Source organism: Eublepharis macularius, chromosome 12, assembly GCF_028583425.1.
Source record: "Eublepharis macularius isolate TG4126 chromosome 12, MPM_Emac_v1.0, whole genome shotgun sequence".
NCBI lineage: Eukaryota > Metazoa > Chordata > Lepidosauria > Squamata > Eublepharidae > Eublepharis > Eublepharis macularius.
In genome coordinates this window covers 18,936,270-18,951,463 of record NC_072801.1, presented here as the reverse complement: position 1 = coordinate 18,951,463, position 15,194 = coordinate 18,936,270, and the positions used below count along the sequence as shown (strand labels likewise).

Sequence of the window (15,194 nt, the reverse complement as noted above, 5' to 3'; positions counted from 1 at the left end):
CCTTGTAAGCATCCCAAACTTTATTGGTTGGTACTTCTTTATTCACGTTGTATTGTATAAAAAACTTTGTCTCTCTTCTCAGTATTTCCATATTCTCTCTTTCCTGTAACAAGTCCTCATTTATTCTCCATGCTTTCCTTTTTCTCTTTTTTCCAAATTTCCACATAATTGGGTTGTGATCTGAGCCTACCATAGGCATTATTTCTACCTCCTTAGTCCATAATGCTAAGTCTTTTGAGGCCCAGATCATATCAATTCTTGATAATGTAGAATGCCTTGCAGAATAAAAAGTAAACTGTCTGCTTTTAGGATATTCTCTCCTCCATACATCTTCAAGAGTCTCTTGTTGAATCAACTCAAAAAAAAACTTTGGTAATAGTCCTCTTTTCTTTTGTGCCGTTGTAGTCTTTTTGTCTAGTTCCAAGTCTGTCACTTCATTGAAGTCTCCAGCAAGAATTATCTGGTCGTATGCAAGATCGTCTAAATGCTTCCTTAAATCCTCAAAGAAGCTTTCTTTTGCACCGTTAGGTGCATAAAGTCCGACTACCAACACTCTCTTTAAATTCCAAATACATTCCACTGCTACAAATCTAGCTTCCACATCTCTCATAACAAATTTTGGCTGTAGCTCCTCTTTTATGTACAACACCACTCCTCTTTTTTTCTTGTTGGAGGCCGCTACATATTCTTTGCCCAATTTTCCAGATTTTAAATATTTTACATCCTGCTTTCTGATATGGGTCTCTTGCAAACAAACAATGTCACATTTTTGTTTTAGTAGCCAGTGAAAAGTATTTTTCCTCTTATTCGGTGAGTTTAGTCCATTTACATTCCAAGATAATACTTTACACTCCATACTCATGATCTTGTTGGTAAGTCTTTTTCATTGTCCTTAATAAATCGCTCCATCTCTCGCTCAGATCTGATGCGTTTTTTGGCCCCTCCAAACTCAAAGGACACTCCTTCCGGTAACTCCCATCTGTACCTGATTTTCATGTCCTTCAAAATCTGAATTAGCACTTTATATTTTTTCCGGTCCAGTAACACTGATCTGGGCAGTTCCTTCATTATAATAATCGTCTTGCCATCAATCTCCAATGGATCTTGAAACTGTTTTATCACAATCCTCTCTTTCATATTTCGTGTTGTAAACTGCACAATCACATCTCTTGGTAGTTTCCTCTGGGTTGCTATTCTCGAATTCACACGGTATGCCACATCTAGGATAGCCACAACTTCCTCCTCCTCCTTCCCCAGGTACTCAGCCAACACCTCAGTCATCTGTTCTTGCGCTGACTTTCCTTCCACTTCTGGCAAGCCACGAAAACGTAGCTGCTTCTCCATATGTTTAGTTTCTGCAACTGACATTCTCCCCTTCACCAATCTCATCTCTGTTTGTTGCGTGTCTGCTAAATTCTCCATCGCGTCTTCTACTGTTTTAACTCTCTGCTGCGTTCCTTGTAATTCACTTCGTATTGTTTCCATACCTTTTTTCACTTCTGACAGCTCCGATTTTACTGTCTGTGTAACCTCTTTAACCTCTTTTATCAGCTCCAATTTCGTGTCCTTAAGTTCTTTAATCATATCTAAAAGTTTTTTGTCCAGGTTTTTATCCAGGTTTTCTATTGCCGATTGCCACTCTTTTTTTGACATCGTGGGGCTTGCTTTAGCTCGCTCCCACGAATCCGCTCTCTTCCTTAACTCCGTGGCGTAAAATTTAACGTTTTTCTATTTTAAATGTCCCGGTCTTCTTATAGAAATTAAGTTTTAAAGAGTCCAAAATGTCGGGCGTCTTTTCTCTATGGTTTCTCTATGATTTTGTAATCCAAGATGGCCTACTTCCTCTTCCGCTGAAGCCGCGACCCTTCCCCTTTCAAAAATGGCGATTCCCTACTTCCTGCCCTCCAGCAAGGGCCGCTTCTCTCCAGCCACTCTATTGTTATTACGCACTTCCTGTCTCCCGTCTTCCCACAGCAGATCTCGCGATGGTGTCTTTTTCTCACAGCTCCAAAGCCACAGGTATTCAAAACAATAGTCCCATTTCTTTAATAACTTCTTTAAACTTAGTCTCTTTTTAAATTCGATTCCTGCCGAGTCTTCCCCTCCTTTTCACTAGTCTGTTGCAGTTTAAAAATCTACTTTTTTTCCTCTCTGTTTTTATCAATCTGTCCCGTCTCAGAAGATAATGATCTTTACCTTCTCTTCACTTTTCTCGGGTTGTAATCGCTGTTTCGATTTTAAGTTCTCCTCTCAGCTTCTTCCCCCAATCGATGCTTGGGTATGTAGGTCTTATGCCAGCCGAATTGGCCCCAAAACTGCCGCAGAGATTATAGCCGACCCGTCGCAAGGTGGGACCTCAAGGATCGGGGGGAGACTCGCTGTGTAGAGCCCCCCCTCGTCCGAGATCTAGCTCACCCTAGGGTCTTGAGCGTTCTTTGCCTGCTCCCCGCCTGAGAGCAGTCGGCCGCGGGCTATTTTCACCCCGCCGGCCGGTTAAAACGGCAGTCCGGTCAGCTCCGCAAGTGGAGCTGCGTTAGACCTCCATGGATCCCAAACAGGAAGTCCGCCATGTGACCATTTTCAAGAGGTGCCGGAACTCTGTTCCAGCGCATTCCAGCTGAAAAAAAGCCCTGCCTCCCTTGTTCTTCTGCCTGCGTAGACCAGGCCTGGCTGTCTTGTGGTTTGTCAGAGCACAGAACATACATTTTCAGCACAAAGAATGAACCCGGTCTTGGAGTGGTTTAAATGCAAGACAATGGTTTGTGTTCATATGCTTCCTGGGGGGGGGAGGGGTTGGAGCCCCTGCCTGAGCCCTTGAAGAGCCTCTGTCAGTCACAGCAGGGTAGGGTAGGGTAAATCAGTAGCAGTCAGATTTCTGGGAGGGGAAGCATAGCTCAGAGGATTAGGCATGCAGCTCCAGTTAAAGCGTCTCAGGAAGATGCTGTCAGCAAAGACCTTTGGAGAGGAGCTGCTAATCAGATTAGACATAGCCGAGCTTGAGGGACCAGAGATCTGGCTTGGTATAAGGAAGGGGTCATTTCGTAGAAAAGGAGCTGGAGGAACTCATTAGCACTACTCATGAGCATAACCATTAGCATATGCCACGCCCCTTGCCATAACGAGAAGTATATCGTTGGCATAACTGATTTGCATATGCCACACCCCCTGACATCACCTATCCTGGCTGTTTTGGACCCAATCCTGGCCATTCAGGGCTGAAATTGGGCCCAAAATGGCAAAAAGGGGCTGAACATGGCCAAAAAGGGGCCCAAAATGGTCAGGATCGGGCCCGCTGCTGAGTCGGAGAGTGATCCACCACCCGTCAGAGGCCCGATCTGGGCCGTTTTGACCTGAATCCAGGCTGAAACGGACCCAAAATGGCCGAGAGTCAGGTAGACGGAGCCACCTGACATGTGACCTCTTTGGGGAACTGCTGGAACTGCGTTCCTGCACGTTCCCCCTCAAAATGAGCCCTGGTATAACGTATCTTCCAATCAACAGGCTTCATCTCATCATGTCCCTACTGCGGAGTTCACCATCACTCCTGCAGCCCCCCACAAAAAGTGTGGAAAAGGATAATCAATGCCAAGGTCAGGTAAAGGGATGTCAAATGAATGCAGCCTCTCTGTGGCTTTGTCCAACCCTCTGCATCCCTTTGACCTCTTCAGACACATCCACGCTGGGTACACAGCCTCTTTTTACATTTTACAGAGAACCAGGCAAAACAAAACTCTTTTCTTCACAACAGACCATCTAACTGGGAAGATGAGCAGGAGAGAGACTCAACATAAATAGTTACTTCTCCTTCAAGGTGGAAACGACATTCTAAGATATGACAACAAAAATACACATTTCAAACTCATTGGAATCGAGATGAAATGACAGGCCAGAGACAGGGTCAGTGCGACTTTAATAAGAAACATTCTCCACAACATCCTGCGATTTGAATATCAAGAACAAAGATGGGGGAAGGGAATATACTAACCTGGGCTTCCAAGCCTTTATAAGGATTCAGAGGTTGGTCCTGCAAAGAAAAAAAAAACAGAATGAGGAATATTACTCTTCAACAATCAGTTCAAGTACATACGTGTACATGTAAATGAACACATGTAGCTGCTTCCTATTGAATCAGACCATCAGTATATCAAAGTCAATACTGTCTCCTCTGACATGCAGCGGCTCTCCAGGGTCTCAGGAAGAGGTCTTTCCCATCACCTGCCACCTGGTTCTTTTAGGTGGAAATGCCGGGAACAGAACCTGAAACCTTCTGCATGCAAAGCAGATGTTCTACCACTGAGCCAAGGCTCCTCCCCACATATAGTTTATGCTTGAAAACAGCCAAGCTGGGCACAAGCAGGAGAGAAGGGTGCCTTGAATGCTAGCTTACATCTAAATAATCTGTTAAAAAATACATACCCTGCCCTATGGGCAGCATAGTACACTTTAAGGAATATCAGCAACAAGTGACAGTAGTAGCAGCCTATCAACACAGAGCAAACAGGCACAGCAAAAAAGCAACCCATAACTAAAATAATAAACACACACTACCAGATAGAACAACAGATTACCAAGCTGCATGGTCACCAGGTCCCTTACCCTCCCAGTGGGAGGGGGAACCTGGCACTCACCTCTTTTCTTTTCCTCATGCGCATGCATGCTCCCGGGCCAAATTGGGCCCCAAATGCCCAAGTGACATCATTGTGCCAGCCCGGGAGCATGCCCAGGAGGCCTGTACCCCTGCCTTAACCCTCCCCCTCTGCCAGCCTGGTGAGTGGGAGGTGGAGGGTGGGAGTGGGAATCCCCTGCCCCCACCGGGGGAACGGCAACCCTATGACCCAAGAGCAACAGAGAACACTGCCACTTAAATAAGAAGAGAAAAAGAGATTATTAGGACAGATTAGTAATACTACTTAGCATTTACTTAGCACCTTCACTCTTCAATTATTTCAGGAATTAAGCAGTAGCTATTTAATTGAGAGCCAGTTTGGTGTAGTAGTTAAGAAGAGCAATCTGGAGAACCCAGTTTGATCTGCTTGAAGCCAGCTGGACGACCTTGGGTCACTCACAGCTCTCTCAGAGCTCTCTCAGCCCCACCCACCTCACAGGATGGGTGATTCTTGTGGGGATAACAATAACATACTTTGCAAACTGCTCTGAGTGGGTGTTAAGTTGTCCTGAAGGGCGGTATATAAATCGAATGTTGTTGTTGTTACTGTTCACCTCTCCAGGAGTGGGGGGGGGGGGCTTTCAAAGTCCCACTCACAGACCTGTAGCAAACATTTTCTTAAATTCTCTAGAAAAAAAATGTTTACTGGAAAGAAATAATCAAATGAATTCTCCAACACAACTTTTACAATGACATTTGTGTGGGTATGTTTTAACTATGAAGGAAACTTTCACCCTTCCAAAACACGTCCTTCATGTCTAAGATGCTCTCTTTCTGTACCACCCTGATTTAATTGGAAAGATTAACAAAGTGAAACCAGGTCAACGGCGCTCTCCCTTTCATCTATCACGCCTGTCAAAATTAGAAGGCTTCAAGTTTACAGTAGAGTAAATTCCCGTCTGTCACACTGGAGGGCTGCAAAGAGAAGTTTTAACTGTAACACCTTCTTCAGCTACGTGGGTCGCCTGGCTTTTGTCCTTTCTCCCCTTCACAAGCAATACGAAGTGCAATTGCGCGTGAAAACATATGCCCAATTCAGACACCAGGGCAAACTTGGGTTACTGTGAGCCAAGAAAGGAATGAGGAAATGATGTACAGCTGAGGCCCTGAACCCCAAATATCACTCGAGTCTCCGCAAGAAATGAAGTAAATAATAAATAAATAAAATAGTGGTTTGTTTGCTCTGGGGTCTACCTTACTATTGTCTTTTAGGCACCAGGCCAAAACATTTCTTTTTATCCTGGCTTTTAAATGAGGTATGCCCAGGGCTCATTTTGAGGGGGAACGTGCAGGAACACAGGGCTCCGCCCACCTGACTCTTGGCCATTTTGAGCCCATTTCGGCCTGGATCGGGGCCAAAATGGCCTGGATAGGGCCTCTGACGGGTGGTGGATCACTCTCCCGCTCAGCAGCGGCCGGATCCTGACCATTTTGGGCCCCTTTTTGGCCATTTTGAGCCCAATTTCGGCCCTGAATGGCTAGGATTGGGTCCAAAATAGCCAGGATAGATGATGTCAGGGGGTGTGGCATTTGCAAATCAGTTATGCTAATGACACACTTCTGGTGCTGTCAAGAGGCGTGGCGTATGCTAATGAGTTGTGTGCCAATGAGTTCTGCTAATGAGTTCCTCCAGCTCTTTTTCTACAAAATGACTCCTGGGTATGCCATCCATTTCTGAAGCTGTTTGCTTGAGGACTGCTTCAGGAGTATTATTTTAGACTGTTGAATATTGTTTTGGGTTGTTTTTTTAAGCCGCCCTGCTTTTTTTAAAAAAATGATTTTATTGTATTACTTTGTGAGCTTCCAGGAGCACACCCCTGAAGAAGTGGCATAGGAATCTTCCAAATAAATAAATGTCTGAGGGCCAAGCTACAAGTGACAAATGACACTTGAATGGCAAGTGAACAGACTCACGTGTATGCCTCCCTGTTCACTTGCTCTCCACTTGATCACTATTGCTTGGCTCACAGTCAGGCCGGTGGTTGTGATGAAGCGCTCGCAGGCAATTTTTGTAAAAAAGTGGTTTGCTAATGTGAACAGAGACATGTCCAGAGCAACTCACTCATAAATGATCACACTGTCTCTTCTGCAAAAACAAAACAAAAAAGCAACTTTGGAATTCATGTTTTAATACTTTATGGCAAGAGGAGTTCACATCACACATGGCTTCGTATCTCAGACCTGATACTGCTAATGTGAGTAGACCACTTGGCTTGAGTCATTTTGTGAAGTACAGTAATGAGAGGGAAGGTGCAGAGGAGAAAACTGGTATGTGTGTAAGAGGGTGAGGGGACATGGCATAAGAGGAGACATAAGGGTCATACCAAAAGAAAGATGGGAAGAGTAAGGAGAAAAGGTGGTACAAGCAGAGACAGAGATAAAAGTAACTAAGGAAGGAAGAAGGTATGTGGTTTTATAGGGAAGTAAATAATTTATATATGAGGCCGGGCCGGGCGGGGGGGAGGGGGAGGTAGCAGAAGAAATTTTGCCAGAATTCGTACTGCAGGGACGTGAAATAAATGTCCAATACGAAACGGGATGTGCTGACCAAGACGAATCACGTCACGGCAGCGTTCTCTCACACATACACAAAGCACACAATATCCTCATTTTTAAAGACTTTGCATTACAGAACATCTTTGGAATCCAAACCTAATTAGGTGGGAGAGGGGAAGAAACAGCACAAACGCTATTTTTTATAGCAACAGCTTTGCCGTGCAGAAAGGGGGGCAAAGTCGCGAGGCGACAGCTCTAGGTTCTGATTCCCTTCCCCAGCAGGAGTTGATTGCTAACTAGGACTGGACCGGGGAGATAATCTGTTGCCAAACTGCACCCTATGACGCAGCAAAAGAGACCATAATCTAGAACTGTGCTGGCTTTGTCAGGAAAGCCAAAACCAGACACTCTCTTCTATTTGTGCAAGTGTTCTGCTTCCAGGTTGAAGATCTGCCTTCCACCCACCCTGATGCGAACCCAGAAAGAACAGTTGTTGCCTGCTCTCTGTAAGGATGCAAGGAGTTAAACAAGCAGCCAGGTACGCAACCAATGTAAAAAATAATCCGGTTTTGATTCTTTCCCAGGACTTTAGTATGACTCCATGGGACCTACAAGAGTAGCCCCCAGATGGGTCTGGTCACTGCTATACCAGGACTATTACTTCCTGAAGCATGGCTCAAAAGCCATGTGCTCACTTACTGGCTAGCTCTCAGTGCAGTTTCCAGAGTGAATGGGAATCCCAGCTAAACCCTTCCATGTTTAGTCTTGGAAATGTGCCATTTCTGAGAGCTGTCTCACTGGACTTCACCTCTCCTCCCCAAACAAAAAGCAGCCATAAGACCTGTGCAACGTACTTAGAGCTTGAACATACTGCCCCTGAGGTCATCTGAAGCGTCAGCCCCCAGTGAATAGCCCTTGAGAGCACATAAATGCTTTGGGATAAAGCTGGGGGCCATCTCCGACACATTTTGATATTACATGCACAAGTCTGGCTTACTCACACATCCCCCGGCCATGGTGCAATCTAATCAAAGGTTTGCATTTTGTGGCCCACCATAGCTTGTCATTACACAATGACTTGCTCGTTCCTAGGAAACCAGATTAAATGGGAGTTTGAAATCTCAAGGACCCCATGGTCTTGTTCATGCCATGACAACTTGTGATTTGTTGTTATGCCATGGTCCAAAACCCATGCCATCGTTTGAGCCAGGGGTCATTTCATAGAAAAAGAGCAGGAGGAACACATTAGCATAACACATTAGCATAACTCATTAGCATATGCCACGCCCCTTGACATCACCAGAAATGTATCATTAGCATAACTGATTTGCATATGCCACAACTCCTGACATCACCTATCCTGGCTGCTTTGGACCCAATCCTGGCCATTTGGGGCCGAAATTGGGCCCAAAACAACAAAAAGGGGCTGAAAATGGCTGAAAAGGGGCCCAAAATGGTCAGGATTGGGCCGCTGCTGAACAGGAGAGTGATCCACCACCCATCAGAGGCCCTATCCGGGCCATTTCAGCCCCAATCCAGGATGAAACGGGCCCAAAATGCCCGAGAGTCAGGTGGGCGGAGCCACCTGACGTGACCTCTTTGGGGAACTGCCGGAACTGTGTTCCGGCGCGTTCCCCCTCGAAATGAGCCCTGGTTTGAGCTTCCGATATGCAAACTGTTTTAAATCTGCTTGTCTACTCGTATTCCATTAGAGCATAGCTTTACGAGATCCTCCCGACACGGCTCAAAAAATCTCTGGTATTGTACGTGATGGCCATAACTATGGTTTGCCAGTTCAGGCACGATTAAAATTACCATAACCCATGTTTGCATACCCAGCATGCTTCAAAGTCCAGATTGCCAAATCCAGCTTTACCAGCCAAGCACAAGGCAAGATTGGTTAACTTGGACCATATGCCAAACACTAGTTAAGTTTCCTGCACCATATCTGGTGGGTTGTTAGATTTGAGCCACAGTGAGAAAGACAAGCAAAACACATCAGAAGAACAACAATAACAATCTGCAGCTGAAGTCACGTTCAGGATTACAAAAAACTCACTTGATAAGAACACATGGGAAACTCCCCAGTTTATCAGCTGAAGCTACGGCTCCCTCTCTTTATTTATGAGACTAGATTTTCAGTGGAGGGTCCTATTTTGTGGAACCTCTCATGGAATCCTAACAAGCTGTTTTACTGTTTGCTTTCTGTTTCTCAAAGTTTTTTTTTAAAATCCAGGGATTTAAACATTTCTTTTTAGATGCTGCTGCTTTTATAAACTGTTATTTAGGGTGTATCCGTTTCACCGATGAGTTTTAACAGTGTATTGTATTTTTTGTGCATAGCGCCTTGGGCAATTTTATATCGAAAAGGAAGCTACTATTTGTCTGCTGATCAACCAAAGCATGAAACTCTCCATTGAAAAGTGTCTTTATTCACCTGACAAGCCAAGGAGGCAGCACGGGGGTGCACCAAAGTGGATTCAGAAGACAGGAACAATAATTCTACTCTTGGCTTCTGGCACCAAATTCACCTGTCAAAGGAGAAGTAATTAAATTCCTCGCTGTACCAGGGGCTGCTGTTATATTATTATGATAAAGTTGTCAGGAACTATTAACCATTAATTTGATCCTGAGCTTGGTGCCAAGAAGGAGACTTTCGCAATATACCACATCACTTCCAAGGCAACCAGAAACTTGACAGTAAAATCTGGATTCTATGTGCCAGCAGTTCCAATTGCAACGTGTTTTTTCCACTGTAAAAAACAGCGTTGATAATTCTTATTGACTTCATGGTTCAACCCAGTAACGAGAGCCCACAATGAGTATTTATGTATTGCTTTCCAAAGGATTTTATGGGCAGTTTTCCACTGTAAGTCTAACAACAGCACTGCAAGGTATATGCATTTACATTTATTTATTTATATTCTGCTTTTCTCTCCAGTTGGGACTCAAAGCTGTTTAGAACGTCATTCTTTCGTCTTCCTGAAATCATCACCTACGGAGCATTTGAATCAGGAGTGGACCGGCAACAGAAAATGCCTCTGGAACAAGCTGAGCTGAATTCAGCCCAGCAGCACCAGCAATGGGCACCAGCTCACCCCTTGCATCTTCCTTCAAACTGACAGCTGTGCAGGAGACACAAGACAGTGAGCTGACATCAGTTACGCTTATGTGTGGCCAACCAGTGGCCCTCCAGGTCAGCGAAACACCTGGAAATTTCCGGGTAAGCTCAATGACCAGTCTGCCCCTGATATGAACAACTCTTTGTAAGAGGCAATCACTGAGGGCTGTTTCAGATGCAATGTTAAGCTGCAGTTTAGATGAGATGCGAGCTTACGCACTCCTCCGCTGTCCCTTGGTGTGCTCTGACTCCTTCTCCGTTAGCCAGGATGGCTAAATGGAACCTCCGTGGTCAGAGGTGCCGTATGTCTCAATGGCAATTGCTCAGGAGGATGGGTTTGACCTTATGTGCCCCTCCTTGTCGGCTTTTCTGGAGTATCCTGAGAGATGGGGCCATGGCTCAGAGGTGGAATACTTGCTTTTCATCTAAGGTTCAATTCCCAGTTAAATAGCTGAGGGAGCAAGTGATGTGACAGCCCTCTGTCTGATACTCTGGAGAGCAGCTGCCAGGCAGAGAAGACAATATGGGCATTGGTAGGCCAGTTGACATAGCTTCGTGTGTGCATTATAGGAAACAGGATGCTGGACTGGATGGTTCTTTGGTCTGCTGGGGGCAAGCCACAGTTTGCCACTGCAGCCCAAACCCAGCAAACGAATGTTCACGCTTGCTGTCCAAATTAGAAAAGGAAACCACGGTTTGATCCTGTCTTCCAGTTCCGATTTGGAGGGCAAGCAAAAGCCTCAGCTTAAATGCGATGGCAATCCGTGGCTCGTGGCAAAAGAGAAGATGTGCCAGGGTGGAAAGAGTGTGTACACGCAAGGCTCACTCATGGAACACCAAAGCACCCGGTGTCAAGTTCAAACTGACCCTGCAGTCAACTTCCCAGCCAAACCACTGGCATTATGTTGGCCTTGGACCCTGTACTGAGCCAGCTTCAGGAAGTACATATCGCAGCTCCTTGCCGCCTACAATTCAATACATTTTAGTCCCTTTGGCAAAGGAAAGAGTGTCTCTTTTTCTCACATCAAGCAGAGTTTAGACTGATAAGAGAAGAGGCAACAAGAAAAGAAGCCAAAACATGTTGGTGCTTCTTGACTAATGTGTGGTCTTCCTCCCCAGGGTTCCCCCATTACGACCTTGGCATGGAATCGCTTTTTGCAAAGTGTTAGCGGAACATGCTGTGAGATAACTGGATTCTGGGAGGCAATGCTGAAAATAGGTGGAAGCAACATATGGCTTTCCTGCCAGAAACTTTCAAAGCCCTGGTGATGCTTGGCGCCTGCCCAACTCTGAACTGAGCCACAGAACTGCTGACTCGAAAGGAAGGAGTTGGGAAGGGCATAAAAATACATTTTACATCAGAAAAGCCTCTTCAGTGGAAATTCGCACGAAGAACTGAGACATGGCAAAATCGTGGTGCCTAAAAGGAGGAGGAGGAGGTCTAGAAAAGACAGCAAAAAACTTACCGCCTTTAGTCAGGGCTTTTTTTTCTGGGAAAAGAGGTGGTGGAACTCAAGACTGCACAATGATGTCACTTTGGGTCAGCTGGAACAAGGGGGTTGTTTTTTAAAGTTTAAATTAGCCTTGGCGAAAAGGGTCACATGGCCGGTGGCCCTGCCCCCTGATCTCCAGACAGAGGGGAGTTTAGATTGCCCTCCGCACCATGCAATCTCAACTCCCCTCTGTCTGGAGATCAGGGGGCAGGGCCACCAGCCATGTGACCATTTTCAAGAGGTGCCAGAATTCCATTCCACCCTGTTCCTGCTGAAAAAAAGCCCTGCCTTTAGTCAAGCACACAGAGATTTGTGATACCATATGCAAGAATTCTGTGCAATCTGAAAGCCTGCAAGAGTGTCCTAAGATCTGACTGATCAACAGTGGCTGAGTTTTGCATTTGTCTTCTTTTCCTTGCAGATACTATACAGTTTGGGCATGGCCTTAGGCATCCCTTGGCAGGAGGAGTGGGAAGGGTCCTATTACCTGGGGCCCTGGATCCAGCCCTGGTCCAGCCCTAAAGAACTCAAGCTGGAGGGGTATCTTTATACTTGATCACTATGACTAAACTGCCAGTTCCTTAGACAGAGAATGGCACAGAGCCATTAACAACAGGCCACTGAAAGGATGTAGCACATAACAAGCAAGGAAACAGATGGAAATTAGACACAACAGGTAAAAAAAATCCCAGCAAGTTGTGAGAAACGCATCTGTTCTCAAGTTGATGGGCTTTCCAGAATTACATCTCTACAAAAATAACATACAACAGGTGTTTCTCCAAGGTTATTTTCTTCAAAATTGTCTAGGAGAAAGGAGGGGAGGAAAGCCCTTAAAATATCCACTGGCGTTTATAAAATAGTCGAATTATCCTCTGTTGATTTGCTTTTTAATCTTCCTTGGTTATCCGCAGATTCGGCGATCTGTAAATTCTGTCCTATCTGCTTCACCTTCCAGCTGCAGATCTTTATTTTTCTAAAGCAAGGCGATGCATATCTTGGAAGTCACAGAGCAGCTTTCTGTGCCGTAAGTGGGTAAAAAGACTCGACCTCTTTAGCGGTGAGGGATATTCACAGGTCCAACTCCAAGCTCAGCCTGGAGAGAGGGCAAGATACCCCCAAGCACGCTACCCCATTGTGCATACACACTGACTCCTGGAGGGGGCAGCGCAGTGCTGACCTTTCCTTCTCCTTTAAGTCTCCAAGCAGGCAGCAAGAAAGAGATGTGCTCTATTCCCTTTAGATGTCTCACCTGGCAGGAACTGGGAAATTGCTCCCGAAGCTCCTGCAACGTCACACATGCCTCTGAGACAACCTCCAGTTCCCAGAAGGAGCCGACAGGTCAGTGGTCCCCAGCTTGGCCAACCCTTGACACTAGATCCAAGTCAATACTTTACACTTTCCTAAACTATCTGCTATCGGATGAAAACCAAACAGATGCAGAAACAGCTCGACCTTCTCCCTTCTTCGCCCTCTCCTTCCTCAAAATCTACTTGCTTGCTAGTGATAATTTGTTCTGACTGTGCAATCCTTTCCAATCCCATCAACCAGGGTCACTAACCTCCAGGAGGGGTCTGGAGATCTCCTGGAATAACAACTGATCTTCAGATGACAGTGATCAGTTCCCCTGTAGACAATGGCAGCTTTGGAGGGAAAACTCTATGGCACCGCATATTTATTTATTTATTATTTCGATTTATAAACCGCCTATCCTCAGGGGCTCTGGGCGGTGAACAACAGTTAAAATCAATAAAAACAAGAAAACAATAATTCTAAAATCAACATACAATAAACAATAATAAAATAAATTAACCAAATACATTAAGGTGCAATGGTGGGGAGAACCCCCCACCCCAAAGGTGGGAGGCCAACATGGCACTGCCCACTTCAGCCACCGAATGCCTGGCGGAACAGCTCTGTCTTACAGGCCCAGCGGAACGATAATATGTTCCGCTGGGCCCGGGTCCCCATTGACAGAGTGTTCCGCCAGGCTGGGGCCAGGACTGAAAAGGCCCTGTCCCTGGTTGAAGTGAGGCAGGCTTCCTTAGGGCCGGGGACCACCAGTAAACATTTATCTCTGCTTCTTCCCTTCCTCAAACACCAGCACTCTCCCCACAATTCTCCAGGAATTTCCCAGCCCTGAATTGCAACCCTACCATTAACTGAAACGGACTTAGAAGGGAGTAACTCTGCTTAGGATTGCGCTGCCATTCTCTTTCCATAGGAGGAACTGAATGGCCAAGGGACTGTGCTCAAGCCCTGCCGAAGCATCTCAAGCAGCTCTTCTTTCTCTCTGAGCTCCTCCCATAAGACTGATAGCTGGAAAACAGCTGGCGGACACCAGGGAAGCAACTCGCTCACTTAAGCAGTATGAGAACTCCTCTCTTTAGCTCCCTCTCCAGTTCTGTAGCCAAACCCAGGTGGCAGCCTGCTCCGAGCGAAGCCTGCCTGCTAGTCTAGCAACGGATTCACGTTCCCAGAAATAAGAACCTTTTTATAAAAATCAAAAGAGGATGAACGAAAGCACACGGCACTCCTTTCTCTGCGTGTCTGGAAGCCTTCCTGCTCCACTTTGGAGCTGCTTTTGCAGCAAAGGATCGGCAGAGAGCCTTGGCATCAACTGTTACGCTTCCTGTCTCATGGGCAACACAGAGCGTGCACCGCAAGTAGTCGTTCGTGTGGCTGTCAGATTGGAAGTTATCACGTCTCTCCAGCCAGACGGAACAGCCAAGGGTCCAGAAACCTGCCGCTGCTTGGGCCACTGCTAAGTATGCACCGTTTCAGCTGAACAAAAAGGGAGGTCTCTATATTTGCTGGGCCCAAGCACCCTCTATCTTGCCACAGACAGAAAGGCCAACATTTTTTGAAAAAGGCATTTTGGAGGAGAGGGCATTATTGCAGAGTAGCCACTGGTAGGGGGGGGGGGGGAAGCACATTTAAAAGAGCCACAATGGCTGCCTTTCAAGATACGGAAGTGATCTGACGAAGAGAACTGTGATTCTCAAAAGCTTATGCTACAATAAAGTTGGTTAGTCTTAAAGGTGCTACTGGACTCTTTTTGATTTTGGAAGTGATCAGGGGCGTCTTCTCTTTTAACCTTACTTTATTTCAACTGCTTTGTTTCCAAGAGGCTACAATTTGGCACCCAAACCTGTTTGTGGGGACACGCCAGACGCCTTGCAGCAGATATTACACCTGTCATAGCTGAGCATCTGCAAGGCTTTTGCAAGGCTGCTGTACCTTAAACAGAAGAGAGTCCAGTAGCACCTTTAAGACTAACCAACTTTACTGTAGCATAAGCTTTCGAGAATCACAGTTCTCTTCTTCAGATGCATCTGAGGAAGAGAACTGTGATTCTCGAAAGCTTATGCTACAGTCAAGTTGCTTAGTCTTAAAGGTGCTACTGGACTCTTTTCTATTT

General features: G+C 45.8%; 1 protein-coding gene across 1 annotated transcript in view; it reads right to left on the bottom strand.

Annotated features, from left to right (window-relative positions):
* XYLT1 (xylosyltransferase 1) overlaps positions 1 to 15,194 on the bottom strand; it is a 224,007-nt gene that overhangs the window by 146,482 nt on the left and 62,331 nt on the right. The window contains exon 2 of the mRNA XM_054992203.1: positions 3,986 to 4,024. Within this exon, the coding sequence (XP_054848178.1) occupies positions 3,986 to 4,024 (39 nt within the window). The remainder of the gene's footprint in view (positions 1 to 3,985; positions 4,025 to 15,194) is intronic.